Below are 27,605 nucleotides of genomic sequence, written 5' to 3'. Positions count from 1 at the left end.
AAACTCCCAACCTCGGGTGATCTACCACGCCCAGCATAGATTATTCTTCTTGTACATGTAGATAGAAACAAACTATTAAGTGACTTGTCTTGTCATTTAGTTGTTTAGTCTTAAATTCATTGTGATTTATTTGTATTACCTTTTTACTGTTTGTTTATATATCTTACCAAAATATGATTAATTACTTAATTTCATAAACTAATAATTTGAAAGAAGCCTCCTCCTCTTTTTTTGCTTTCCACAGGAATCAGCGTGGAATTTCTATGTTCCTTGCGTTCAGATGCAACCATGGAAAGCATAACTGCTTGTTTACATGCATTGCAAGCCCTTCTAGATGTACCTTGGCCCAGATCAAAAATTGGCAGTGATCAGGTGATTTATCTGGGGTTTTTTTTTGTAAGGCTTCTGTAGACTTTAAGGAAGAGAAACATGTTCAGGTTTCTATAGTTAACAGAGAGTAAACACAGAGAAATTTTTTTTTAAAACCATACGGCCACACAGCTAGGCCTTGGAACCAGAATGCCATAAGCGTATGTGTTGACCCAGAAACAATCATGCCTCTGACTCTGCCACTTTTCTGTCTCTGCTGCTTTCTGCAATGATGGGAGAGTTCTATATTGCATTCTCCAGGGCAGTAGCCACTAATTACATGTGGCATTTATTCTTTGTGTCTTTTTGCTTCTGCATACCCTGCTCTTTGTGTATATACCTGTATCTTATATTCCATTCCCCAAGAGAGAATCTAATGGGTTCATGTAGTTACTGTCCATTACAAAGTATTCCTGTTGGCTGAGTTCTCCCTCTAGGTCTTTTTAAGAGATTGCCGGCTAATCTTTAGATGGAGTCAGGCACTAATATCTGACTTGGGTGTGGCCATGGGAAAAGGGTTCCTGTACAAAGTATGGTACTTCCCTTTGACTGCTTTTCTCAAGGGCAAGTATGCATTGGGCAGATACTTTTGATACCATGTTTTATCTAGTATATTTCTTTTGTTATTGACTCTTGGATGTTGAGATAAGTGAGTAGTATAATTTCTTCTGCATAGACTGTCTATTATTTAAGTGTTTAATGCTATTATTAGGTTTAAAGCATTAATCAGGTTGAGACAGGGTTTCACCATGTTGGCCAGGCTTGATCTCGAACTCCTGGCCTCAAGTAATCCACCCACCTCGGCCTCCCAAAGTGCTGGAATTGCAAGCATGAGCCACTGTGCCTGGCCTCTGACATTGATTTAAAATGGAGCAAATGTTACTTAACTTTATTGCACTAAAGCAATTTGTTACATTCTCTTTTTCTGAATTTTGTCATGGCATTTAGCATTGGTATTTTTTACAAAAAAAAAATGTATAATTTCTAATACAGTGTCCTCTGCATGATTTCTATGATAGGACTTGGGTATAGAATTACTGAACGTTCTACATCGAGTAATTTTAACCAGAGAATCACCTTCCATTCAGTTGGCTTCACTTGAAGTGGTAAGGCAGATTATCTGTGCTGCTCAAGAACATGTGAAGGAAAAAAGACGAAGCGCAGAAGGTAAATGTTAACCTTTAGTGCCGAGTTGATCAAATAGCATCATTCTTTTGTAAAGTATTGTTTAATATATCTTTATAGTTTTGATCATCTTTTGTGTGTAGTACAAATAAAACATGTCTAGGCATGGCCTTGTTTTACTTTTTGTGCTCTGCACATTCAGAGAAACTTCCCTAGTAATAAACTATAGAAATGATCCCTGAGGCCGGGTGCGGTGGCTCAAGCCTGTAATCCCAGCACTTTGGGAGGCCGAGACGGGCGGATCACGAGGTCAGGAGATCAAGACCATCCTGGCTAACACCGTGAAACCCCGTCTCTACTAAAAATACAAAAAACTAGCCGGGCGAGGTGGCGGGCGCCTGTAGTCCCAGCTACTCCGGAGGCTGAGGCAGGAGAATGGCGTAAACCCGGGAGGCGGAGCTTGCAGTGAGCTGAGATCCGGCCACTGCACTCCAGCCCCGGGCTACAGAGCAAGACTCCGTCTCAAAAGAAAAAAAAAAAGAAATGATCCCTGAAAGTAGAGTCTTTAAGCATGGCTTTATTTATTTGTTTATTTATTTAGTGAGACAAGGTCTCACTCCAGTTGCCCAAACTGGAGTGCAGTGGCATGATCTCGGCTCACTGCAGCCTCGACCCCCCAAGCTCAGGTGATTCTCCCACCTTAACCTCCTGAGTAGCTGGGACTACAGGCACATGCCACCATGCCTGGCTAATTTTTTTGTATTTTTTAGTAGATACAGGATGTGGCCTTGTTGCCCAGCCTTGTCTCTCGAACTCCTAGACTCAGGCAATCCACTCACCTTGGCCTTCCAGAGTGCTGGGATTACTGGCATGAGCCATCATGCCCAGCCTGGCATGGTTTTAAATCCTCTCATTCACCTCTGCATGTTAGTCTAGATATCGTCAGTAGTTAAACTACTATTCTCTGGGTGAAATGAGAATTTTAACAAAACCTGGAAGAAATAAATCCCTTCACTACTAGAGTACTTGCTTTAGCTATGTTTACCAGTGTGCATGGAAAGAACTTATGTTTGCAGATTGCTCATTTACAAGTCTAATATGGTATTAGAGAGTTTACCACTTAAGATTATAGTTGGCTACATATTATAGAAAACCCAATATAACAGTGGATTTAAACCCCAAAGATTTATTTGCTCATCTAAATAGGTGGCCAGAGATAGAGAGTCTAGGGCTGATATGGCACCTTCTTAAAGACATTAAGGACGTGACTTTCTTCCTGTCCAGCCACCATCGATACCTAAGATCACATGGTAATTTCTGGAGCTCTAGCTATCAGGTTTACAGTCTTAACAGCAAGAAGGAGTTAACCAGGCAATATTATAAGACTGACAGGATTAAAAAGACTTCTTTTGACCAATTGCAATAGGAAGTCATAATAAAGATGATTACTTTTCCCTTCATAACTTCTTTCTCTCTTAGTCTTTCACACCCAAAATTTAGTCATTAAATATACTTCCGAGCCGGGCGCGGTGGCTCACACCTGTAATCCTGGCACTTTGGGAGGCCGAGGCGGGCAGATAGCTTGAGGTCAGGAGTTCGAGACCAGCCTGACCAACATGGTGAAACCTCTTCTCTACTGAAAATACAAAAATTAGCCAGGCATGGTGGTGCATGCCTGTAATCCCAGCTATTCGGGAGGCTTAGGCAGGAGAATTGCTTGAAACTGGAAGGCAGAGGTTGCAGTGAGCCGAGATCATGCCATTGCACTCCAGACTGGGTGACAGAGTTAGACTCAGTCTCAAAAAAATTAAATAAATGTATTTCCTGTAACAGGATTTAACTAAATTGCCATCTACCAGAAGCAAAGCAAGCACAAAGTATTTATTAAACACTGTTCTTTCTGTCTTTTAGTTGATGATGGGGCTGCTGAAAAGGAAACTCTGCCAGAGTTCGGAGAGGGAAAGGACACCGGAGGACTTGTACCTGGGAAGTCTTTGGTCTTTGCAACACTAGAATTGTGTGTATGCATTCTAGTTAGACAGCTCCCAGAATTAAATCCTAAATTGACAGGTAGCCCAGGAGTAAAAGCTAGGAAGCCACAGATGCTATCAGAAGATGGAAGTAGATTGGTTTCAGCTGCGTTGGTTATCCTTTCCGAACTTCCTGCAGTGTGCTCTCCTGAAGGTATGCTGTGGTATGTGATTGCTTGACTTGACCTAGAAGAGAAATGGTTTTAATAGGTAATGGAGTCTAGTTGCTAATCTTTTTCTTTTTAAATGAATGCTGACCCAAACATTTGGGTATTGTCTTTAATCCTCTAAGATTAGGATTACATTTTAATAAATTGTTTTACTAAAAGTAAAAATATAGAGAGCCAGGCGCAGTGGCTCACGTCTGTAATCCCAGCACTTTGGAAGGCCAAGGTGAGTGGGTCGCCTGAGGTCAGGAGTTCGAGACCAGCCTGACCAACATGGTGAAACTCCGTCTCTACGAAAAATACAAAATTAGCCAGACATTTTGGCACATGCCTATAATCCCAGCTACTCAAGAGGCTAAGGCAGGAGAATCGCTTGAACCTGGGAGTTGGAGGTTGCAGTGAGCCAGGATCATGCCATTGCACTCCAGCCTGGGCAACAAGAGTAAAATTACGTCTGAAAAAAAAAAAAAAAAAAGAGAGAAAGTGAAAATATAGAAATAGCAAGTATTATAAATAGATATGCTCTTCTATGATTGACAGTACTTCAGTCAGTGGCAATTATTAGTGCTTGGGCATGTTTTGGTATACAGTTTCTAACAGACTTTTCCTGCCTCAGTGACGGCAAAAGTTTGTCATTGTATCTGGTTCTGTTTAGAATTGGCTCCATACTCTTTGTTGTTGTTGTTTGCTTGACACAGGTACTTTCTCTGTCACCCAGGCCAGAGTGCAGTGGAACAATCATAGCTCACTGTAACCTTAAACTCCTGGGCTTAAGCAATCCTCCTGCCTTCGCCTCCTGAGTAGTTAGGACTCAGGCCTGTGCCACCATACCTGGCTAACTTTTTTTTTTTTAATTTTTTGTAGAGATGGGGTCTTGCTGGGTTGCCAAGGCTGGTCTTGACCTCCTGGCCTCAAGTGATCCTCCCTCCTTGGCATCCCAAAGTGCTGGGACTACAGGTGTGAGCCACCATGCCCAGCAAGTTCATACTCTTTAACATGGCATTTAAGGCTCTCTGTGTAGCTCTGCTAAGTCGTTACCTTTTTTCAGTTCCTTCTTTGCAAATCCTAAACCCAAGAGGCTTCATGTTCATCCTTGTTCTGTACTACCATGTCATTACTTGATCGAAATGACCCTTATCTGCTTTTAAAAATTTTTCTTTCTTCGTGGTTCAACTGCAGGCCTACTTCAGGTATAAAGGCTTCTCTAAAAACTCTAGCTCATCTGAGTTTTGTTTTTTCATGTATATGCATGTGTTATTTCCATATGTAGGTCTGAAGCTTTTTTTTTTTTTTTTTTTTTTTTTGAGACGGAGTCTGGCTCTGTCGCCCAGGCTGGAGTGCAGTGGCTGGATCTCAGCTCACTGCAAGCTCCGCCTCCCGGGTTCACGCCAGTCTCCTGCCTTAGCCTCCTGAGTAGCTGGGACTACAGGCGCCCGCCACCTCGCCCGGCTAGTTTTTTGTATTTTTTTAGTAGAGACGGGGTTTCACCATGTTAGCCAGGATGGTCTCGATCTCCTGACCTCGTGATCCACCCGTCTCGGCCTCCCAAAGTCTGGGATTACAGGCTTGAGCCACCGCGCCCGGCCGGTCTGTAGCTTTTATCTGTCCTACAAAGGCATTATATGTAATTGAGTATTACATATAAAAGAGAAATGTCGGCCAGGTGCGGTGGCTCATGCCTGTAATCCCAGGCTGAGGTGAGTGGATCACAAGGTCAGGAGATCGAGACCATCTTGGCTAACATGGTGAAACCCCATCTCTATTAAAAATACAAAAATTTAGCCGGGCGTGGTGGTGGGCGCCTGTAGTCCCAGCTACTCAGGAGGCTGAGGCAGGAGAGTGACGTGAACCCTGGAGGCGGAGCTTGTAGTGAGCCGAGATCGCGCCACTACACTCCAGCCTGGGCAATACAGTGAGACTCCGTCTCAAAAAAAAAAAAAAGAGAAATGTTTTGTTTCCAATTAAAATTGTATATTCTGTGAAATCTAGCAGATTATAGGTATTTAGTACTTAGTAGATACTTCTTAATTGGTAAACATATTTCTGCTAAGGGTGTTTTTTCGTTTTTTGTTTTTTGAAATGGAGTCTGGCTGTGTCACTCAGGTTGGAGTGCAGTGGCACGATCTGGGCTCACTGCAACCTCTGCCTCCCAGGTTCAAGCAGTTCTTCTGCTTCAGCCTCCCAAGTGTCTGGGACTACAGGCGCGCACCACCACGCCTGGCTAATTTTTGTATTTTTAGTAGAGACAGGTTTCACCATATTGGCCAGGCTGGTCTTGATCTCCTGACCTCATGATCCACCTGCCTTGGCCTCCCAAAGTGCTGGGATTACAGGCGTGAGCCACCGCACTCAGCCGCTAAAGATGTTATTTTTTTGTTGGTTGGTTTTTTTTTTAGACAGGGTCTCACTCTATGCCCAGGCTGGAGTTCAGTGGTACAATCTCAGCTCACTGCAGCCTCAACCCCCTGGACTCAAGCAGTCCTCCCACCTCAGCCTCCTAAGGCGCACACCACCGTCCCAGCTTTTTTTTCTTTTTTTTTTTTCGTAGAGATGAAGTCTCACTGTGTTGCCCAGGCAACATTGTGAATGTACTTAATGCCACTGGATTATACACTAAAAATGGTTAACATGGTAAACTTTATGTTGTATATATTTTACCACAATAAAAGATAAATAAAAATAAGTTCATTTATCAACTGCCAAATAAAACAAAAACAGCAAAAGCATGATACTCATACAATTTAAACATCATCTCCAGTTATAACCATCAAGATTTAATCCATCCTTAAAAATTTTAATAAAACTACTTACATTATCTTAACAGTTACAGTTCTTTATTAGAAATCATCTTTTAAAAACTAAAAATCTGACATTGTCTTACTCCTTGATGATTTGTTTTTAGGAACCATATATACATAGGTTGAAATGCAGTATGTTTTTAAAAAATTTATCTTACAGGAAGCATCTCAATTCTCCCTACTATACTGTACCTCACAATTGGGGTCCTTAGAGAGACTGCTGTGAAGTTACCGGGGGGCCAGTTATCTTCGACGGTTGCAGCTTCCCTACAGGCTCTGAAAGGAATCTTATCTTCTCCCATGGCGCGGGCAGAAAAGAGCCACACTGCTTGGACTGACCTTCTCCGAAGTGCTTTAACAACAGTTCTTGACTGTTGGGATCCAGGTAATTGAGGCTATTTGGAAGCAGTTCAGTTTGTTTTAAAAAGTGAGAAAAAGAGTTTTTTGAGGATATTTTACTTGATTGTATTTGGCCATATCACCTAGAAGAGACCATATTCAATACTATGTGTTTAGAGGATACGTATAAGTAGATAGAAAATTGGCCGGGTGCAATGGCTCACACCTGTAATCTCAGCACTTTGGGAGGCCAAGGCAGGTGTATCACCTGAGGTCAGGAGTTCAGGACTAGCTGGGCAACATGGTGAAACCCCATCTCTACTAAAAATACAAAAACCAGCTGGGTCTGGTGGCACACGCCTATAATCCCAGCTACCCAATGCTGTCTCAACTACTCGGCTGAGACAGAAGAATTGCTTGAACCCTGGAGCTGGAGGTTGCAGGGAGCCAAGATCACGCCACTGCACTCCAGCCTGGGCAACAGAGTGAGACTCCGTCTCAAAAAAAGAAAAAGAAAAAGAAAGAAAGCTGTGTTCTGGGGCCGGGTGCGGTGGCTCATGTCTGTAATCCCAGCACTTTGGGAGGCCGAGGCTGGTGGATCACTTGAGGTCAGGAGTTCAAGGCCAGCCTGGCCAACATGAAGAAACCCCATCTCTACTGAAAATACAAAAATTAGCCAGGTGTGGTAGTGCACGCCTGTGATCCCAGCTCTCGGAAGGCTGAGGCAGGAGGCAGGAGAATTGCTTAAACCCAGGAGGCAGAGCTTGTAGTGAGCCAAGATCGTGCCACTGCACTCCATCCTGGGTGACAGAACAAGACTCTTGTCTCAAAAAAATAAAATTAAAAAGCTGTGTTCCGATTTTAGCGTCTTTAACCCTTAATGCTGTTAAATGACAGGCAACCTACACGTTGACAGTGAAAGACCTTCAGATATAATAGTGTGTTTAGTAAAAAAATAATGGAGTATAATCCATGTCTAGCCAATGGAAGTTTTTAATACACACAGTATACTGAAAAGTACATAAGCCATCTGTAGTCCCAGCTACTCGGGAGGCTGAGGCAGGAGAATGACGTAAACCCAGGAGGCGGAGCTTGCAGTGAGCTGAGATCCGGCACTGTACTCCAGCCTGGGCGACAGAGTGAGACTCCGTCTCAAAAAAAAACAAAACAAAACAAAACAAAAAAAAAAGACCAATCTGGTTCACCATGCCAGCATTTACTAAGTGACTAGTCAAGTTATTCAGTTTTTCTGCACCTTAGTTTTCTTATTAATAAATAGGGATATTATGTTGCAAGAAATTGTTAGAGCAGTAACTTAATATGTGAAAAGCATCTCACTTATTACCTGGCATATATCAATAAATGATAGCCAGTATTATTTTCAACATCTGTTAAAACTTGTTTATCGCTGGGTGTGGTAGCTCACACCTGTAATACTAGCTACCCCGGAGGCTGAGGCAGGAGAATCGCTTGAACCCGGGAGGCAGAGGTTGCAGTGAGCCAAGGTCGTACCACTGCACTCCAGCCTGGGGGACAAAGCAAGACTCTGTCTCAAAAAAAAAAAAAAAAAATTTCTCTTTCTTCTTATTTTTGTGAGGCTTTTATTTTCAATAGTATGTTGTAGTGATTATAAAAAGTCTTTATACACATTATACATTTTCCCTGCCTTCCCAGTTTTGTTTATAAATGTCACAATTTGCCATATTTCATTTTACATATAAAATTTTTCAATTGAAATCAGCATTTATTGACCACCCACTTTGCCCAAAGTTGGGAATATAGTGGAGTCTGGCTCCTATAAATTGCTGTTGGGTGTGATTATTACCTTAAGAATTTCCCAAAGGCAATAGTCATGTCTTAATTATCACTGCATTTCTAGTACATTAAAAAAATATATATATAACTTTTTTTTTTTTTTAAATGGGAGTACTTGGTACTGATTAAGTGAAATCAGGCAGAGTGTCACAAGTAGGATTCTCTAAAAGTACTCACTGAGTGGGAGTTTGGGGAGCAAGAAGTTTATTAAGAAACAACATCTGTGAGGGAAAAGGGGAAGACAATATTGGGCAAAAGAAGTCAAACTGTGACAGTTTCCCAACAAATCTCAGTAAATCCGTCTGAGGAACTCTGGAGCCAGATTGCCCATCAGAGTGTCTGAACATATGACAGAAATGGCCTGGCCTTCAAATGTGGGCTGTTCCAGGAAGGATTTGATCTCAGGTAAGATAGCTATCTCTAGCTGAGGCTGACCCAGAAGGAGCTGACCCTTGATCACGCTTCCCACAGCTGGGCAGCACATTTTCCCTTGAAGGGGATGTCAGTGGTGCATCTCTGGATCCACCATTAAGGCTTCTCAGAAGAGTCAACATCTTAAAGGATTAGAAAGTTTTCTCCACATGGACATCGTAGAAATGGATTCTAGGAATCGCTTGAACCTGGGAGGTGGAGATTGCAGTGTGAGCCAAGATCGCACCTCTGCACTCCAGCCTGGGCGACAGAGCAAGACTCTGTCTCAAAAAAAAGAAAAAAAAAAAAAGAAAGAAATGGATTCTAGGTACAACAGTTTGACCAAAAACTTGGAGAATTAAATAGCTAAGGAAGGCAAGTAGAACAATGAGGGGGTATGGATTTGGGTGGAAGATTATGTAAGAGTGGTAAATGGCAATTAGTAGGGAAATAAGTTGGATGGTACATGGGGCCAGATTATGGAGTGTTTGGCACGATTTGGACTGCCTTTAATAGGCATGTGGAATCATGAAATGGTTTTTTGTTGTTGTTGTTGTTGAGATGGAGTCTCGCCCTGTTGCCCAGGCTGGAGAGCAATGGTGCAATCTCAGCTCACTGCAACTTTCGCCTCCCGGGTTCAAGCGATTCTCCTGCCTCAGCCTCCTGAGTAGCTGAGATTACAGGTGTGCAACACCAGGCCTGGCTAATTTTTGTTTTTTGTATTTGTAGTAGAGACAGGGTTTCACCATGTTGGTCAGGCTGGTCTCAAACTCCTGACCTCGTGATCCGCCCACCTCAGCCTCCCAAAGTGCTGGGATTACAGGCATGAGCCATTGTGTCCGGCTGAAAGGGTTTTAAGAAGGAAAGTAATGTGCTTGGATTTGCGTTTCTAAAGGTTCACTCTTGGCAGCAGTGTAAAGAAGAAAGCCAAACTGTAGGAGATAAGATAATGTTAGTACGGACAAACAGGAGTAGAATGATGAAAAGTAAAATGTTAAGCAGTTTTCCACAGAACTTACTGATAGTTTGATTTAGGAGTTGAAAGGGTAGGATGACTTGAACACTCAAATGTGATTAACAGAAATAACCAAGTGAGGGTTTTTAGGACAAGATAGTGAGTTGATTTTGAAATGCCTAGAGGATGGTCAAATGGAACAGATGGGTGGAGGTATGGAATTCAAGAAAGTAGTCTGGGCTAGAGATACTTTCTGGACTATATATGTATTTGGGAGTTGTCAATGTAACCTATGGGACAATTGAAATCACCCAGCTTGAGTTTCTGGAGCAAGAAGAGGACCAAAAGCAAGGTGAGAGGAGATTCAGAAGATAATGTAGTTACAGAAGCCAGTTTTTAATAAAAAGGGAGTGGTCAGCACTATAAAATACTGTAGAGAGGCCAAACAGTGTGAGGGATAGAGCTCACAGTGTTGAGGCACAAATGAGAGGTGTAAGGAATGGGAAGGATCAGGTATAGGCTTCTCTTCACAGGAAGAAGAGAAATAGCTAAACGGAAAGTGTAAGGTCAAGGGATAACTTTTTTTAAAGATGACATTCAAGCATGAGTTCATACTTACAGGGCAAAAAAAGGAGGTGGACATGTGGTTGGAGTTAGAAGTATTAGAAAGGAAAGCAGCATCCCTGTCTAGGCAGAAGGAATAAAATTTACAGTACATTTAAAAGGATTGACCTCTGCCAATATGAGGAAAGAACAGGAGGTGAGGATAGAAAATAGTATTATAGCTACAAGTTTTTAGGTTGAGGGCTGGCCATTGTGGCTCACGCCTGTAATCCCAGCACTTTGGGAGGCCATGGCCAAAGGACCGCTTGAGGCCAGGAGTTCAAACCAGTGTGGGCAACATAGCAAGATACTGTCTCGGCCGGGCGCGGTGGCTCAAGCCTGTAATCCCAGCACTTTGGGAGGCCGAGACGGGCGGATCACAAGGTCAGGAGATCGATACCATCCTGGCTAACACGGTGAAACCCCGTCTCTACTAAAAAATACAAAAAACTAGCCAGGCGCGGTGGCGGGCGCCTGTAGTCCCAGCTACTCGGGAGGCTGAGGCAGGAGAATGGCGTGAACCCGGGAGGCGGAGCTTGCAGTGAGCTGAGATCCAGCCACTGCACTCCAGCCTGGGCGACAGAGCCAGACTCCGTCTCAAAAAAAAAAAAAAAACCAAAAAAAAAAAAAAGATACTGTCTCTACAAATAATAATAATAATTCATGTTGAGGGTTATGATGAGCTTGCCTCTTTCATCTCACACACAAAAAAAATGGGTTGTGTATTTTTTATTGTTTTTTTTTTGTTTTTGGATGTGTATCAGGGAATTAGGCTAGGACAAGATTTAGAGTAGCTACTGAGAGAAATTAAGGAGTTGATCATGACAGGTTAAATGTTTGCTGCCTAACAAATTGCCTCAAAACTTAGTGGCTTAAAAGAGCAAACATTTATTATCTGACAGTTTCTATGGGTCCAGGATTAGGAGTAGTTTAGCTATGTGGTTCTAGCTTAGGTTCTCTCATGAAATTACTGTTAAGGTGTTGGCCAGGGCTGCAGCTAGAGGATTCATTTCCAAGATGACTCATTCATATGGCTGTTGGCAAGAGGCCTCAGTTCTTAACACACAGGCTTTTCACAGGCTAATGCTAAGCAAATTATGCATCTACCATAGGTAAAAGTAGGAATAAAGAGATTTTAGAAGAAAAGGTAAAAAGAACCCAGGAGAACTTTATCCTACTGAGAATAAAGACATTTTTACTAAACAAATTAGCTGACTCTGTTGCAGTTTCAAGTTGCTATAGGTGGTTAAAAATAACTTTGCTGTAAGGGAAGCAGTATAGCATTATAGTTAACAGTACACTCTCTGTAATCAAACTTTCTGCCTTACTAATTGTGTGACTCGGACAAATGACTACATTTCTGTTTCTCGTCCATAAAATAAGGGATATGAGTACCTACCTCATGTTGCTGTTATGTTGATTAAATATTTAATGTGTATAAAGTGCTTATAGCAGTGCTACATGTTAACGTTAAATATTAACTGTGTACTTGTTTTACCTTAAAATCGTTCAGATGTCTTTTATAAAATAAATCCTATTCATCCATAAAATTTTGCTTTCACTGCTACTGTGCCTCTTGAGTATCGTCAACTCTGATATTATCTCCTCAAGGCTTTCTCAGTATAGACTGTCCTGGGCTACTTTGAATATTGTTTGTTTGTCTGTTTGTTTGTTTAAAGGGACAGGGACTTGCTGTGTTGCCCAGGCTGGAGTGCAGTGTCTATTCACAGGCACAATCATTGTGTACTGCAGCCTCGAACTCCTGGTGGACTCAACCAGTTCTCCCACCTCAGTGTCTCAAGTAGCTGCGAGTACAGACACACACCACTGCTCCTCGTGTGGTGTTTTTTTGTTTTTGTTTTGTTTTGTTTTGTTTTATTTTCTCTTGAGACGGAGTCTCCCTTTGCAGCCCAGGCTGGAGTGCAGTGGTGCAATCTCGCCTCACTGCAACCTCCGCCTCCCAGTGTCAAGTGATTCTCCTGCCTCAGCCTCCCGAGTAGCTGGGATTACAGTCATGCACCACCACATCTGGCCAATTTTTGTATTTTTAGTAGAGACTGGGCGTCACCATGTTCACCAGGCTGGTCTCGAATTCCTGACCTCACCACCCGCCTCAGCCTCCCAGAGTGCTGGGATTACAGGCGTGAACCACCGCACCCAGCCAGCTTTTTAATATATTTTTATATGCTTAGACCTCATCACTAGCTGAAAGTCTTTGCTTCTCAGTTTATAGTGTATCTTCTCTATAAGATGTATTCTCAGTGCCTAAAAGAGGGCTGGCATACAATGTTTCTTAAATACTTGTTGAACGAATGTGACCAAAACTACTACATATGTGTGTCATTTCTTCATAAGTAACAACCCATTCTTAAACAATTTAAATATTTGAATTTGCTACACCTTTCGTTTTTGAATAACAGTGATTTTTTTTCCACAGCAGGTTCATTAAAATTATTTAATGAGAATATGACTAGAAAATAAAGGTAGATTACTTCTAATAGAAAATTCCTTCAAATGATTGTGGTACACAGCTGTTTTCAGGTTTTTCTCTACTCTTGAGAAATCATATGTGTAAAGTGCTAAGGTATTTTCACTTGATACATGTATTATCAAAATACTTTAACAAAGAGAAAATAATTGTCCAAGCATTTCTGTATTGCTTCACAGTAAAAGTAATTAACATGATAAGTAGCATATACTGAGCGTTATGTGTAGCACATTATTCTAAATGCTTCACATGGATTAACTCATTTAGTCTTCCTAACCCTATCAATGTGAGTACTGTTGTTATTCCCATTTTTACAGATGAGGAAACTGAAGATGCAGTTAGATGTCCAAAGTCACACAACTAATAAATATATATTCCTAGTAAATGTATATATTTATTTACTGATGCCTTAACCTCTAAAGATTATAATTACTTTGGTAGTTCTTAGCTCTAGAATTACTTATAATGCACATCTTAAAATGTACATTTGCCAGGGTTCTTAATCAGCGTTCATTGTCTGTATCTGTTGGGTACACCAAACTGCAGACAGCTTCACACAGGTATATAAAACAGTAAATATGATCTGTTTCTAACAGAGCATTTCTCTTTAGTTGATGAAACACACGAAGAACTTGATGAAGTCAGTCTACTTACCGCTATCACAGTGTTTATTTTGTCTACCAGTCCAGAAGTAACTACCATCCCATGCCTTCAGAAGCGCTGTATTGATAAATTTAAAGCTACTCTTGAGATAAAAGATCCTATGGTAAGTGTCTTTTAACGGAAAGATGTATGTAATAGGACTATGGCTAGGCTTTTACAAAATTTTCTTTGTGATTTTGTTGGCTCCAATAGGAAATATTAGACTACAAATTTTTAATTTTCAGATTTCAGATTAATTTCTATTTCAGGAATGACAAAGCCAAATAAGTCTTGTTCTTCAGCTCTAAGGGTAGAGGATAGTGGCAGAAGAGGAAATGTTAAGAAACTAAATTTGAGATAGAGGAATCTTAAGATTGATGTAGCACTAGAACTTTATAAGGGACTTTTATAAGATACTTTGTAGCATATTGTAGTGGATTTTATTTTTTTAAAAAAAAGAGAGAAAGGGAGGCCAGGCACTGTGGCTCATGCCTGTAATTCCATCCAGCACTTGGGAGGACGCGGTGGGCAGATTGCTTGAGGCCAGAAGTGCGAGAGCAGCCTGGGCAGCATGGTGAGAAAGCATCTCTACAAAAAAACACAAAAATTAGCCTGGTGTGGGGGCACAGGCCTGTAGTCCCAGCTGCTCTGGGGGACTGAGGCAGGAGGATCACTAGAGCCTGGGACCTTGAGGCTCCACGATCATGCCACTGCACCCCAGCCTGGATGACATAGCCAGACGCTGTCTCAAAAAAAAAGACTCGAGCACATACCTTCAGTAATATGAATGTGAAATAATAGGACCCATTCCAAAAGCAATACACACAAATTTATCCCGTTCCTTTATGTCCCCTTCATTTGCTTGAGTAATCTCCTATTTTTTATGTGCCTCTAGGTGAGTTCATAGCCAGTGATCACACATATATCTACTCCTGAAGATATAGGAACCAGATTTTCTCTCAGAAAAAATAATTATTAAAACACCATTACAGTTAACTCAATAAAAGTTGATTTATATATTTGATGTATAGTCATTTCCTTTTATCCTCTGTCCTGTTGCCTGCTGCCTGCAGCAGCTTTGTATAGCAGTCTCCAAGTCGGGACTCTGATGCCTGATGACACATAATTAATATGGTCCAGACGTGGTTCCTTGAAACACTCAGACCATGACATTTGAACATCAAATACATCATTTTTGTCTAAAACATTTTCTGAAATCAACAAACTATCTTTCAAGGTTGTATGTGTTTTGTTGTTTTGGGTGTTTTTTTGTTTTGTTTTGCTTTTTACCCATAAAAATGTTAAAGGAGGAGGCTGGGTGTGGCAGCTCATGTCTGTAATCCCAGCACTTTGGGAGGCCAAGGCAGGTGGATCAGTTGAGGTCAGGAGTTCGAAACCAGCCTGACCAACAAGGTGAAACCCCTTCTCTACAAAAAATAGAAAAAATTAGCTGGGTGTGGTGGCGAACGCCTGTAGTCCCAGCTACTCGGGAGGCTGAGACAGGAAAATTGCTTGAACTCAGGAGGCAGAGGCTGCAGTGAGCCGAGATCACACCACTGCACTCCAGCCTGGGCAATGGATCAAGAGTCCGTCTCAAAAAAAAAAAAGTTAAAGGAGGGGTTTTGGTGGTGTTTTTGTTTTACATTATAAAGACATGAGGGGGGAAAGGAGAATTAGAGAAAAGAAGAAAAATTAACCACTCAGTTTTGCTTCCCTGTTTACCTATAGGCTTCTTTCCCATTCCAAACTGTCACAACCACTGTTAGCATAGAAGTTTGATTACCTGGCCAGGCGCGGTGGCTCAAGCCTGTAATCCCAGCACTTTGGGAGGCCAAGACGGGCGGATCACGAGGTCAGGAGATCGAGACCATCCTGGCTAACCCGGTGAAACCCCGTCTCTACTAAAAAATACAAAAAACTAGCCAGGCAAGGTGGCGGGCGCCTGTAGTCCCAGCTACTCGGGAGGCTGAGGCAGGAGAATGGTGTGAACCCAGGAGGCGGAGCTTGCAGTGAGCCGAGATCCGGCCACTGCACTCCAGCCTGGGCGACAGAGCGAGACTCCATCTCAAAAAAAAAAAAAAAAAAAAAAAGAAGTTTGACTACCTGTTGGCTCTTGGACTTTCAAAATTAAAGATAAATTAGAAATAAATTTAAATACCTTTGCTACTTTAAAAAGCAAAGAGTCGTCAGGAACTTTTTAAAATTTTATTTATAGTATTTGCTGTTCTTTTCTCTTACCCGATTAGGTGCAAATCAAGACCTACCAGCTCCTACATTCCATCTTTCAGTATCCAAATCCAGCTGTTTCCTACCCATACATTTACTCTTTAGCATCCTGTATCATGGAAAAACTACAGGAAATAGACAAGAGAAAACCTGAAAACACTGCTGAGCTTCAGATCTTCCAAGAAGGCATAAAGGTCTTAGAAACACTGGTTACTGTTGCTGAAGAACACCATCGTAAGTATCAGCACTAAATTCATACTAACTCAGTCTCTACAAAAGTCAGAACTTTACTGTTATTTAAATTGCAAAACATTCAGTCACATCATATCTGTATTTCACATTCATTGAAAGGTGTCATGTTAATCCCAAGTATTGATATAATTATGAATTTAGAAGATATTGGATGAATTGTTTTCTTTAGTGGGGAAAAATGTATACAGATCAGGGGCATTTGCAGCCTTATGTTAGGAACATTTAAGTCCCTGAACTTATATCATTTGTTTACTTTCTAGGCTCTCAGCTGGTGGCCTGTCTTTTGCCCATCCTCATTTCCTTCCTTTTGGATGAAAATGCTCTGGGATCAGCAACTTCCATAATGAGAAATTTACATGACTTTGCTCTACAAAATCTCATGCAGATTGGACCTCAGTATTCATCTGTTTTTAAAAGTTTAGTGGCTTCTTCTCCAGCCCTAAAAGCCCGCCTTGAGGCCGCTATAAAGGGCAATCAGGAAAGTGTCAAAGTCAAGATACCAACATCTAAATATACTAAGAGTCCTGGAAAAAACTCAAGCATCCAATTAAAGACCAGTTTCCTCTGATATTATTATTATTATTATTATTTGGAATAGTAAGCACCTTAATATAATACTTGATCATTTCCTTTGGGGACAAAAGGGACATTTTAGACACAAGTGCCCTTGGAGGTCTAGTTGATTGTTTTACCTTAAACAGCTGTGACTCTTCAAAGTAACAGCATACTTACCATTTTTTTGTGTGTGCGTGGGTTTTGTGGGTTGGTTGGTTGGTTGGTTTTTTCTATTTAAAAAGACAACGGAGCTAACTTACCAGGAATTTTAAGAAAGTGCTAAAGAACTAAACTTACTAAACAATCTACTGCTTTAAAAATGAAATGGATTTCTTCTAACAGTCCGTACACATGCGGTATACTTAATACTGTGACAGATATAAATATGACTCTAGTGTAAATTATCTGCACTAATATTATATCCCAGTTGCTGATTTAAAATCTGCCTTGGCCAGGTATGGTGGCTCACCCCTGTAATTCCAGCACTTTGGGAGGCCAAGGCAGTTGGATCACGAGGTCAGGAGTTCGAGACCAGCCTGACCAACATGGTGAAACCAACATGTACTACTAAAAGTACAAAAATTAGCTGGGTGTGGTGGCACGCACCTGTAATCCCAGCTACTCAGGAGGCTGAAGCAGAAGAATCGCTTGGACCTGGGAGACAGAGGTTGCAGTGAGCCGAGATTGTGCCACTGCATTCCACCCTGGGCAACAGAGTGAGACTCCATCTCAAAAAAAAAAAAAAAATCTGCCTTATTCAGTAATTGTATTAAACTTTCTCTGATTTCTCCAAGAAGATAAAATGATTGGAGGACTATTTAGGAAACCTGGTCTAGGATTATCCAGTATGCAATAATACAGATTACTTACAGCCTTACAGTGTGACATAAGATTTGGTATCTATATCATGGTTTTTCACCATCTTTTGGTTTAGTTTATATTGGGTTCAGAAAATGGAAGTTTTACTCATTTTAAATAGAATAAGGCATCTCCACTATTTTTCAAATGGATTTTTCCGTTTACCTTTGTTCTTACTAATTGTGTTCATTTTCATTTGTGGCAAACATTTGTATCAATGAGTTTTAATATAGGTTCATATCTATATTGTATTTAGATCAACTATGGGTTTATATAAATGCCAAATTTAGTACAGCAAATTTAGGTCATCAGGTGAATACAAGTATTTTTTTTAACATGAAACATATTTTATTATAGAAAAAAGATTAATGATAAAGTCATATTGGTTGAAAAATATTTTTTAACTCTGTTCATGATTGTTGATTCTCCTTCTACTTCAGTGTTATACTGTGTGAATCAAGCACTATGTCAAAACAGAGCATTTCCCTGTTAAAAATTACAAACCGAAGTGATAGAGGCATGTCAGAATTGAGAAAACATTTTGAAGCAAGAGCAATGTGATGTACCTATTTTATTATGTTTGTATATAAATACTATTGTAAACTGTTCAGAGTGAAAACATTTGACAAACTCTAACACTACAATCATTTTTTCTAAGTTACATAAATAAAGCTAATTTTCATTATCATTCTTGTATTTTTAAATTATTTTACCAACAAAAGATGGCAGGTTGGTTTCTCTCACACAGAGTCCAGAAAACCAGCCTTTTTTCTCAGAAGAGCCCTTTCTTTGGAGCATTATTTGTGATGGTTTAGATTTTCTGTCTCTTCCTGAGTGTCTCTAGGCATCGAGTGTATTTCTTATTGTTCCCTTTACCTAAAATGTGCTTTTCTCTCCTCTCTTCTGTCTGGTGATTGCCCATTCCTTATAGGCCTGGCTTAAATGTCACCTTTCCTTGGTAACTCTCCTTAACACTTCTTAACTTCTACTCTTACACCAATTTAACTGCTTCCTCATCTGTGTTTCCATAGTGCTTAATACATTCTTGTATGCATAAAAAATCACATTGCAATTTGTGTTTTGTTTGTTTGTTTTAAGCCAAGGTCTTGTTCTGTTGCCCAGGCTGGAATGCAATGGTGTGAACACAGCTCAGTGCAGCCTTGACCTACTAGGCTCAAGTGATCCTCTTTGCCTCAGCCCCCCCAAGTAGCAGGAACTGCAGATGTACGCCTCCAAGCCTAATTTAAAAATTTTTTTGTAGATATGAGGTCTCACTATGTTGCCCAGTCTGGTCTCAAACTCCTTAGCTCAAGCTGTCCTCCCACCTTGGCCTCCCAAAGTGCTAGGATTACAGGTGTGAGCCACCACACCAAGCCCACATTGCATTTTAATATTATCTTGTCTCCTTCTTAGACTGTACCTCTTCAAAGGGAGAAATTATGTCTTTTATAACTTGCTCACTTAATAGCTATTGAATTGCACTGGTACAGGATGGATCAGGACTTGTAACTTCTTTGCCAAGGTAAATGCTGAACTAGGTTGTTCTCAGGATGTAACTAATTAATTTGACTTAGGGACTTCTAAAAAGTGTTTTGTCTGTTTTCGCTGTTTCATTTAGTTTGCTCTTACACGTTAAGATTTCTACTCCTTTAGTAGCCTAGTATCCTGAATTACTTGGATTAAAGGTGCTTATATGAATGTCAGTAATTAGTAAAAAAAACTCTTATGTCCAGTGTAATGGAATTAGGAAATCTGAGCTATTCTTAAATGTATTGCCTTAAATCGCCTTATTTAATACAACACTGAACTATTAAACGTATCCTTACCGATAATGAAATTAAGGCTTAACAGCTGGGATTTGAACCCATCTTTCTGATCCCAAGCATTCATGCTGGAGACAGAAAAACTGGCAATCCCGATTCCATCAAGGTATAGCTTTTCTCCTCTTTCAGCACTCCGGGCTCCCTCAGGAGCCTTCCTCAGTCTTTGTTAAAGATATTTTCAATTACATTTCTCCAAATTACAACTAAAAAATTTCTAGCTAATACAGTAGGAAAAAGTATTTTTAAAATTATCTTCTACAGTTTCTTTTTTTCTTTTTTTTTTTTTTGGAGATGGAGTTTTGCTCTTGTTGCCGAGGCTGGAGTGCAGTGGCACGGTCTTGGCTCACTGCAACCTCCATCTCCCAGGTTCAAGTGATTCTCCTGCCTCAGCCTTCCCAAGTAGCTGGGATTACAGGCATGTGCCACCACATCTGGCTAATCTTGTATTTTTAGTAGAGGCAGGGTTTGTCCATGTTGGTCAGGCTGGTTTCGAACTCCTGACCTCAGGTGATCTGCCCGCCTCAGCCTCCCAAAGTGCTGGGATTACAGGCATGAGCCACTGCACCTGGCCCATCTTCTACAGTTTCTATGGGGATAGATTATATGCTTAGATTACTAATGAGTCTCGTTGTAATAAAGCAGTTGCATATTAACTAGCTTGGTAACTTTACAAATTAAAAATGTTGATTAGTAACTTGGATGAAACCATCAAAATGGTATAATATTTGTCTTGAGCTTTATTTTTTTCTAAGAGGAGAAATACAGACAAAGCTACTAGTTAAGTTGTTCTATTTAGCCCGTTGCTTAAAAGCTTATGTAAAATAACACTGGATATAACAGATTTCTGTTAATAAAATATTGAGTCTAAATTTTACTTCTATAAAACAAACTTCACTGTCAACTTAAGGGAACATGAAAGCCCTTGAAAAGATATAAGTAACTACTATAAAAGAGGTATGATGGTGAGGTTTGGGCTTAAAGTTTATTAAAAAAAAGTTGGCCAGGCACGGTGGCTCATGCCGGTAATCCCAGCACTTTGGGAGGCTGAGGTGGGCTCCCAAGGAGATCACGAGGTCAGGAGAGCAAGACCATCCTGGCTAACACGGTGAAACCCCATCTTTACTAAAAATTAGCTGGGCATGGTGGCAGGTGCCTGTGATCCCAGCTACTTGGGAGGCTGAGGTAGGAGAATTGCTTGAACCCGGAGGTGGAGGTTGCATTGAGCCAAGATCGCGCCATTGCACTCCAGCCTGGGTGACAGAGCGAGACTGTCTCAAAAAAAAAAAAAAAAAAAAGTTATGGCCCGGCGCGGTGGCTCAAGCCTGTAATCCCAGCACTTTGGGAGGCCGAGACGGGCGGATCACGAGGTTCAGGAGATCGAGACCAGCCCGGCTAACACGGTGAAACCCCGTCTCTACTTAAAAATACAAAAAACTAGCCGGGGGAGGTGGCGGACGCCTGTAGTCCCAGCTACTCGGGAGGCTGAGGCAGGAGAATGGCGGTAAACCCGGGAGGCGGAGCTTGCAGTGAGCTGAGATCCGGCCACTGCACTCCAGCCCGGGAGACAGAGCAAGACTCCGTCTCAAAAAAAAAAAAAAAAAAAAAAAAAGTTATGAATATAGCGCTATGGGAGCCCAGAGAAGAAAACTGGAGCTTCCAAGATCAACTTTATGGAAAGCATCTTACAATACAGGTCTAGAGAATAGCACTTGATGGAATAGATACATAACCCAAGAGTCCTTTTTTTAACCAATATTTAAAACTGTTTAATTATATATATCATATATAATCCCCAAATTATGACCTATTAGATAAAGTGCTGAAATGTATTCACAACTACAGAAGTATGTACCACATATTTCCCCAAAACTTTTGTTTTGTTTTTTGTTTGTTTTCTGAGATGGAGTCTTGCTCTGTCGCCCAGGCTGGAGTGCAATGGCATGATCTCTGCTCACTTCAACCTCCGCCTCTCAGGTTCAAGCAATTCTCCTTCTACAGCCTCCCAAGTGGCTAGGATTACAGGCATGCCCCACCTTGCCTGGCCAATTTGTGTAATTTTTCTTTTAAATAGAGATGGTGTTTCACCACGTTGGCCAGGCTGGTCTCACACCCCTGACCTTAAGTGATCTGCTGGCCATGGCCTCCCAAAGTGCTAAAATTACAGGGTTGAGCCACCACACCCAGCCTGGGCTACTTTGTATGGTATTAGGAATGAAAAAGAACAGAAACAGTTTTACCCCAGTGGAACAAGAAAGGGAAGATGCTGGCTTTTTGTATTTGGGGGTTTTTTGTTTTTGTTCAAAGAGGCAGCCTGTTTCTTTCATGAACCATATTCTGTTTCTTTCGTGCTTCAGAAGTAATCAGTTATGGCCTGCAGCACTGGACAAATCAATGGTATAAGCATACATCTCAGATGTGATAACTTCAGAATCCAAGAGAAGAATCATCCCAAGGGCTGGACATAGTGGCTCACACTTGTAATCCCAGCAACTTGGGAGGCCAAGGCAAGAGGTTCTCTTGAGCTGAGGAGTTTGAAGTTACAGTAGGCTATAATTGTGCCATTGCACTGCAGCCTGAGCTACCAACTGAGATCCTACCTTAAAAACATACATAATTTTTTAAAAGAATCATTCTAAGCCCAAGTCATATCCTCCATGTTGACATATACCATATTTTCTCTTATCTGTATTCCAGTAATAGGGAGTAGGGTCAATCCCTTCCTTTTTATAACCTGCAGGCATTTCTTCATTATCCCAGATATGGAGTGAGCCTCCCACAATCTCACCAACATTCAGCATCAGCACACTGACAGATTCAGTAAGACAGGAATGCTCAGGATGTCACTGCATATAGAAGGACTTGATCACAGGAAATCAACACAGCAAGATTGGTTCATTAATGGTGTTGTCATCAGCCTCAGGAGCTTTGGGGATGTTTTTCTCCAAATTCCTAGGAAGTTCCATATCTTTTCTTTATATTGCATTTTAGCCACACCATAGCATCTGTTTAAAAGGCCGTTTGGTGGGCTTAAAGTATGGGTTCAGGTTATATACTTATCGCCAGTGACTTCAAGACTACTACATTACAAACCAAGCCCTCCAATCAGTTCAGGAGGTCCTCAAAAGTCAGGAAAGGGCACCCAGCTTCCACATGAGTGTATTCAGCCAAGTGCCTTCAAATTCTGGATGCTCTGCCCTGTATGACTGTGCGACACAAAAAAACATCTGGGGCTGGAATGCCTGTCTCCTGGTACAACTAAGAGAACTTAGTCAAAAATGCCTCTTCCTTGGGCTGGGCACTGTGGCTCACTCCTGTAATCCAAGTACTTTGGGAGGCCAAAGCAGGTGGATTGCTTGAGCCCAGGAGTTTGAGACTGGTAACAACAGGAGGCAGAGAAACTCTAGGCAGACAATAGCAGGTCCCTGATGAAGCCGCACCTCAAGCTGAAAAGCCTGAGACTGCAGCCCAAAGAAAGAACTTCTATCCCGTTTTCCCACTCAAATGTTGCCTTTTCCTAAACCACCCATGGCCCACCCCACATCCTATGCCTATAAATACCCCAGACTCAGTTAGCAGAGAGGAGAAGCAGCTGGACGTAGGAGACTACAGCTGGGCATCAGAGAGAAGTGGCTTAACTTCGCAGTAACAGCTTGGTGGCGTAACTTTGGAAAAGAATCCAGCCAAAGACAGCCGGACTTCAGGGGAAAATTACCTACCTCCATCCCTTTTTATCTCCCCTTCCCACTGAGAGCCACTTCATCAGCAATAAAATCCCCCGAACTTACCATCCTTCAATTTGTACGACCTCATTTTTCCTGGATGCTGGACAAGAGCTCGGGAGCCATAAGTGCAAAAACAAAAGGGCCCACTGAGCTGTTAACACCTGAGCTGTCCACGGACAGCAGAGCTAAAAGAGCACTGTAACTTGCCCTCTGGGGCTTCAGGGGTTGTGGGCACCACCTCCCCAGTCACTGCCATGGGGCCTCAAAAGCACTCACCTCAGCTCCTGCACCTGCTTACCTGCGCACACCCACATGGGGTGGAACGCAGCAGGTCCAAGTGAGTCGAGTTTGCCCCTGCTGGCACCAAAGTGGACAGCTGGTTCCAGCACTCGTGCACTGCAGTTCCCACCTTGTTCACTCACATGCTCCCTTCCACAAGGAGTCGAGAGCTACAGGCTGAGTAAATGAGGCACCCCTGTTTCGAGTCCCACGAAGGAGTCAGGAAAATATCCTGCTTTAAGACCAGCCTGGGAAACATGGCAAAACCCCGTCACTACTAAAAACACAAAAATGAGCCAGGAGTAGTGGTATATGCCTGTAATCCCCATTACTCTTGAACCTGGGAGGCTGAGATTGTGCCACGGCACTACAGCCTGGGTGACAGAGCAAGACACTCTCTCTCTCTCAAAAAAAAAAAAAAAAAAAAAAAAGAAGCCTCTTCCCCAAATAATCAAGTTTGAAGAGTGTAACACCAGCCTGGGCAACATAGTGAGACCTGGTCTCTACTGAAAAAAGAAAATCTGCCAGGCATGGTGGTGCAAGCCTGTAGACCAAGCTACTTGGGAAGCTGAGGCAGGAAAATTGCTTGAACCTGGGAGATGGAGGCTGTAGTCAGACATGATTGCACCAGTGCATGCCAGCCTGGGTGACACAGTGAGACCCTGTCTCAAAAATAAAACAAACCAAAAAAGTATAGCACCACCTTCTGCTGGTATTTGCACTATTTTTGGAGGAGTAAAGTCACGGTACCTCCATCAAAGAAGTGATCTCTAAAGCACCTGGTGGCCATGGATCATGCTTTTCGGAGTTTGAACATGTTTTCTCCAAAGATCATCACGTGTCTGTTGATCTGGATGTCAACAGCAACCAAGAGTCTTGTAACATTAATTTTAAGAGAAGAATTACCTTTTTTGCAGTATCTTAAAGAATTCTCTTTATCTTTATTATAATACAAGATTTTCATTACGAGGGAAGAAATTCAGCCCTCAAACTACTGAACTATTAAACAATCCACTAAACTATGATAATGTTAATGCAAAAACTGAAAATATTTGAAATAACTGTATACTCTAAAAAAAGTACAACACTAAAATGTCATTTTGACCAGGCACGGTGGCTCACGCCTATAATGCCAGCACCTTGGGAGGCCGAGGCAGGCCGATCACTTGAGGCCATAAGTTTGAGACCAGCCTGGCCAACATGGTGAAACCCCGTTTCTACTAAAAAAATAAAAATTAGCCAGGAAGGCCAGGCGTGGTGGCTCATGCCTGTAATTCCAGCACTTTGGGAGACCGAGGCGGATGGATCATGAGGTCCGGAAATCGAGACCATTCTGGCTAACACAGTGAAACCCCATCTCTACTAAAATACAAAAAATTAGCCGGGCATGGTGGTGGGTGCCTGTAGTCCCAGCTACTCAGGAGGCTGAGGCAGGAGAACGGTGTGAACCTGGGAGGCAGAGCTTGCAGTGAGCTGAGATTGCACCACTGCACTCCAGTCTGGGCAACAGAGTGAGACTCTGTCTCAAAAAAAAAAAAAAATTAGCCAGGTGTGGTGGCGGGCACCTGTAATCCCAGCTACTTGGGAGGCTGAGGCAGGAGAATTGCTTGAAGCCGAGAGGCGGAGGCGGAAGTTGCAGTGAGCCAAGATTGCGCCACTGCACTCCAGCCTGGGCAACAGAGTGAGACTCGGTCTCAAAAAAAAAAAAAAAAAAAACTGTGTCATTTCTGGTGGTTTAATGATTGTCTACATGTATCTTTCCAGAGCCCATTACTATTTATAAAGTCAAGGTAATTATATATATTGCATCTTCTCCATCAATTGAATATACTTTCCTCTTTACAAATAATTTATTAGCTCTTTTTTTTCTCTTTTTCTTTTTTTTTGAGATGGAGTCTCACACTGTCACCCAGGCTGGAGTGCAGTGGTGTAATCTTGGCTCAATGCAAACTCAACCTCCTGGGTTCAAGCGATTCTCCTGCCTCAGGCTCTCAAGTAGCTGGGTTTACAGGTGCCCATCACCATGCCCCACTAATTTTTGTATTTTTAGTAGAGATGAGGTTTCACCATGTAGGCCAGGCTGGTCTCGAACTGCTGATCTCAAGTGATCCACCCGCCTAGGCCTCCCAAAGGGCTGGGATCACAGGCATGAGCCACCACACCCGGCCTAATTTGTTAACTCTTGCAAGACCTCAATTATTCAGGAGAAATTATCTCTGTTTGCTAGAAATATAGTTATCTATATTTCTATTTCTGGCTGGTAGTGATCAATTAATGAATTATACCCATGTTGGCCTCTCTGTTTACCAGCCTATTTGATTGATGTCTGGGCTTGTTAGCTTTGAGGAAATTTTGTATTGTGATATAGAACTGGAACATATCCAGTATAGACCACAAATACAATCCAGGTTGCATAAATCAAAAAGTGTAGCTTCCTTTAAATGCTTTTCTCTTTTGTTAGGACTCCTGCATTATCAACTGGGGCATTATAAAATTATGATTCCGGCCGGGCGCGGTGGCTCAAGCCTGTAATCCCAGCACTTTGGGAGGCCAAGGTGGGTGGATCACGAGGTCAGGAGATCGAGACCATCCTGGCTAACACGGTGAAACCTCATCTCTACTAAAAAATACAAAAAAATTAGCCGGGCGTGGTGGCAGTCGCCTGTAGTCCCAGCTACTCAGGAGGCTGAGGCAGGAGAATGGCGTGAACCTGGGAGGCAGAGCTTGCAGTGAGCCGAGATCGCGCCACTGCACTCCAGCCTGGGCAGCGACAGAGCGAGACTCCGCCTCAAAAAAAAAAAAAAAAAAAATTATGATTCCACAGTCTACTTGAGGAAAATTCCTATATCCACATATCATCCTTTAAGTAGAGAGTGTATTTCAAAAAATTAACATGTTTTAAATGATTCTTACTATTCCAAGTATTCTGTATTTTTTGAGATAATAAGTCATAGGATGGGCATGGTGGCTCACACCTGTAATCCCAACACTTTGGGAGGCCGAGGTGAGTGTATTACTTGAGGCCAAGAGTTTAAGACCAGCCTGGCCAACATGGTGAAACCTCGTCTCTACAAAAAAACACAAAAATTAGCCAGGTGAGGTTGTGCATGCTTGTAGTCCCAGCTACTCAGGAGGCTGAGCCGGGAGCATCGTTTGAACCTGGGAGGCGGAGGTTGCAGTGAGCTGAGATTGCACCACTGGGAGACAGAGCAAGACTCTGTGTCAAAAAAATGAATACATAAAAATAAAAAATAAAAAAAGAGGTCATTGCTGCCAATGAAAAAGTGGTGTTGACACTGTTTTTGCTTAATTGGATCAAAATGTAATCTTTTTCCTGGAAAAATACCTAGAGGCAAAAAAACGTTATAAGCAGAAAAATAGATACAGACACAGAAACACACACACACATCAGAAATAGCAGACTGCTTTATAAAATATTCCAAGAAAGAATAAAACAAATGAGATGTTTTAACAGCAAAGTATGCCGATGACACAGCCAAAGCAACTTTGCTAGTGCTATTACTTGAGGAAGTACAAGTGGCCCCAGAAAGAAAACGTGCATGTGCAACCAAAACTGATGGTTTCTGCTGAACAATGAAGTTTATAAATCCCACTGTTTCTCTATTAATTACTTCTTTCTTAGGAAAGTTTTGGGCCTTCTATTTTGTATTCAAATGCTGGAGGAGTGCTCACCGCTCTCTGGATTGCCAGGGTAACCGGGCTTCCCACATCCTTTCCCTCTCTAGTGGTGTCAAGTACTAGAAACACATCATCTAGATCTTTGTTTAAACACAAAAGCTCCTTAAAAATAGATTTTCTAAATTATGGAAATGCTTTTGTTTCACTGCTCAACAGATCAACTGTGAGTCAACATCAAATGAGAAGTGGTTCCTAATCTCCACTTCCTGTTCTACAGTCAGCTGTAGTTACTATCATTTGCTACAGTTTTCATTGCAGATGCTTTCTCTTTTCAATAATGTGATCATTCTGATTCTCAATGATGTATAAAAAATTTGTAGAATTTTCTACAATGAATATGTTCCCTTAGTTGATTGATTTATATTCTTAACAGAAATCACCCTAGATCCTGTCTCTAGGCAAGCACATGCCTAAACCATTTATAATAATCCTTTTTTTTTTTAGACAGG

The 27,605-nt window shown here is 41.7% G+C and overlaps 1 protein-coding gene and 1 pseudogene across 33 annotated transcripts in view; one reads left to right on the top strand and one right to left on the bottom strand.

Moving 5' to 3' along the window:
* Positions 1-18,321, top strand: part of HEATR5A (HEAT repeat containing 5A) — a 124,416-nt gene extending 106,095 nt beyond the window's left edge. For 30 of the 33 annotated variants that reach the window (XM_073997204.1, XM_073997199.1, XM_073997193.1 and 27 more), the window contains 7 exons: positions 245-372; positions 1,389-1,536; positions 3,406-3,678; positions 6,650-6,874; positions 13,697-13,866; positions 15,989-16,202; positions 16,481-18,321. In XM_073997204.1, coding sequence (XP_073853305.1) covers positions 245-372; positions 1,389-1,536; positions 3,406-3,678; positions 6,650-6,874; positions 13,697-13,866; positions 15,989-16,202; positions 16,481-16,788 — 1,466 coding nt within the window. In that variant the 3' untranslated portion in view covers positions 16,789-18,321. The remainder of the gene's footprint in view (positions 1-244; positions 373-1,388; positions 1,537-3,405; positions 3,679-6,649; positions 6,875-13,696; positions 13,867-15,988; positions 16,203-16,480) is intronic. The other 3 variants (XM_073997196.1, XM_065548704.2, XM_065548702.2) reach the window with 1 other exon arrangement.
* Positions 18,322-21,964: 3,643 nt separating this feature from the next.
* LOC135971713 (asparagine--tRNA ligase, cytoplasmic pseudogene) overlaps positions 21,965-27,605 on the bottom strand; it is a 30,647-nt pseudogene continuing 25,006 nt past the window's right edge.

The sequence above is a fragment of the Macaca fascicularis genome, chromosome 7 (assembly GCF_037993035.2).
Source record: "Macaca fascicularis isolate 582-1 chromosome 7, T2T-MFA8v1.1".
In the NCBI taxonomy this organism is placed as follows: Eukaryota; Metazoa; Chordata; class Mammalia; order Primates; family Cercopithecidae; genus Macaca; species Macaca fascicularis.
Note: the sequence above shows the minus strand (reverse complement) of the source record. Positions and strands in the feature narration are given on the sequence as shown.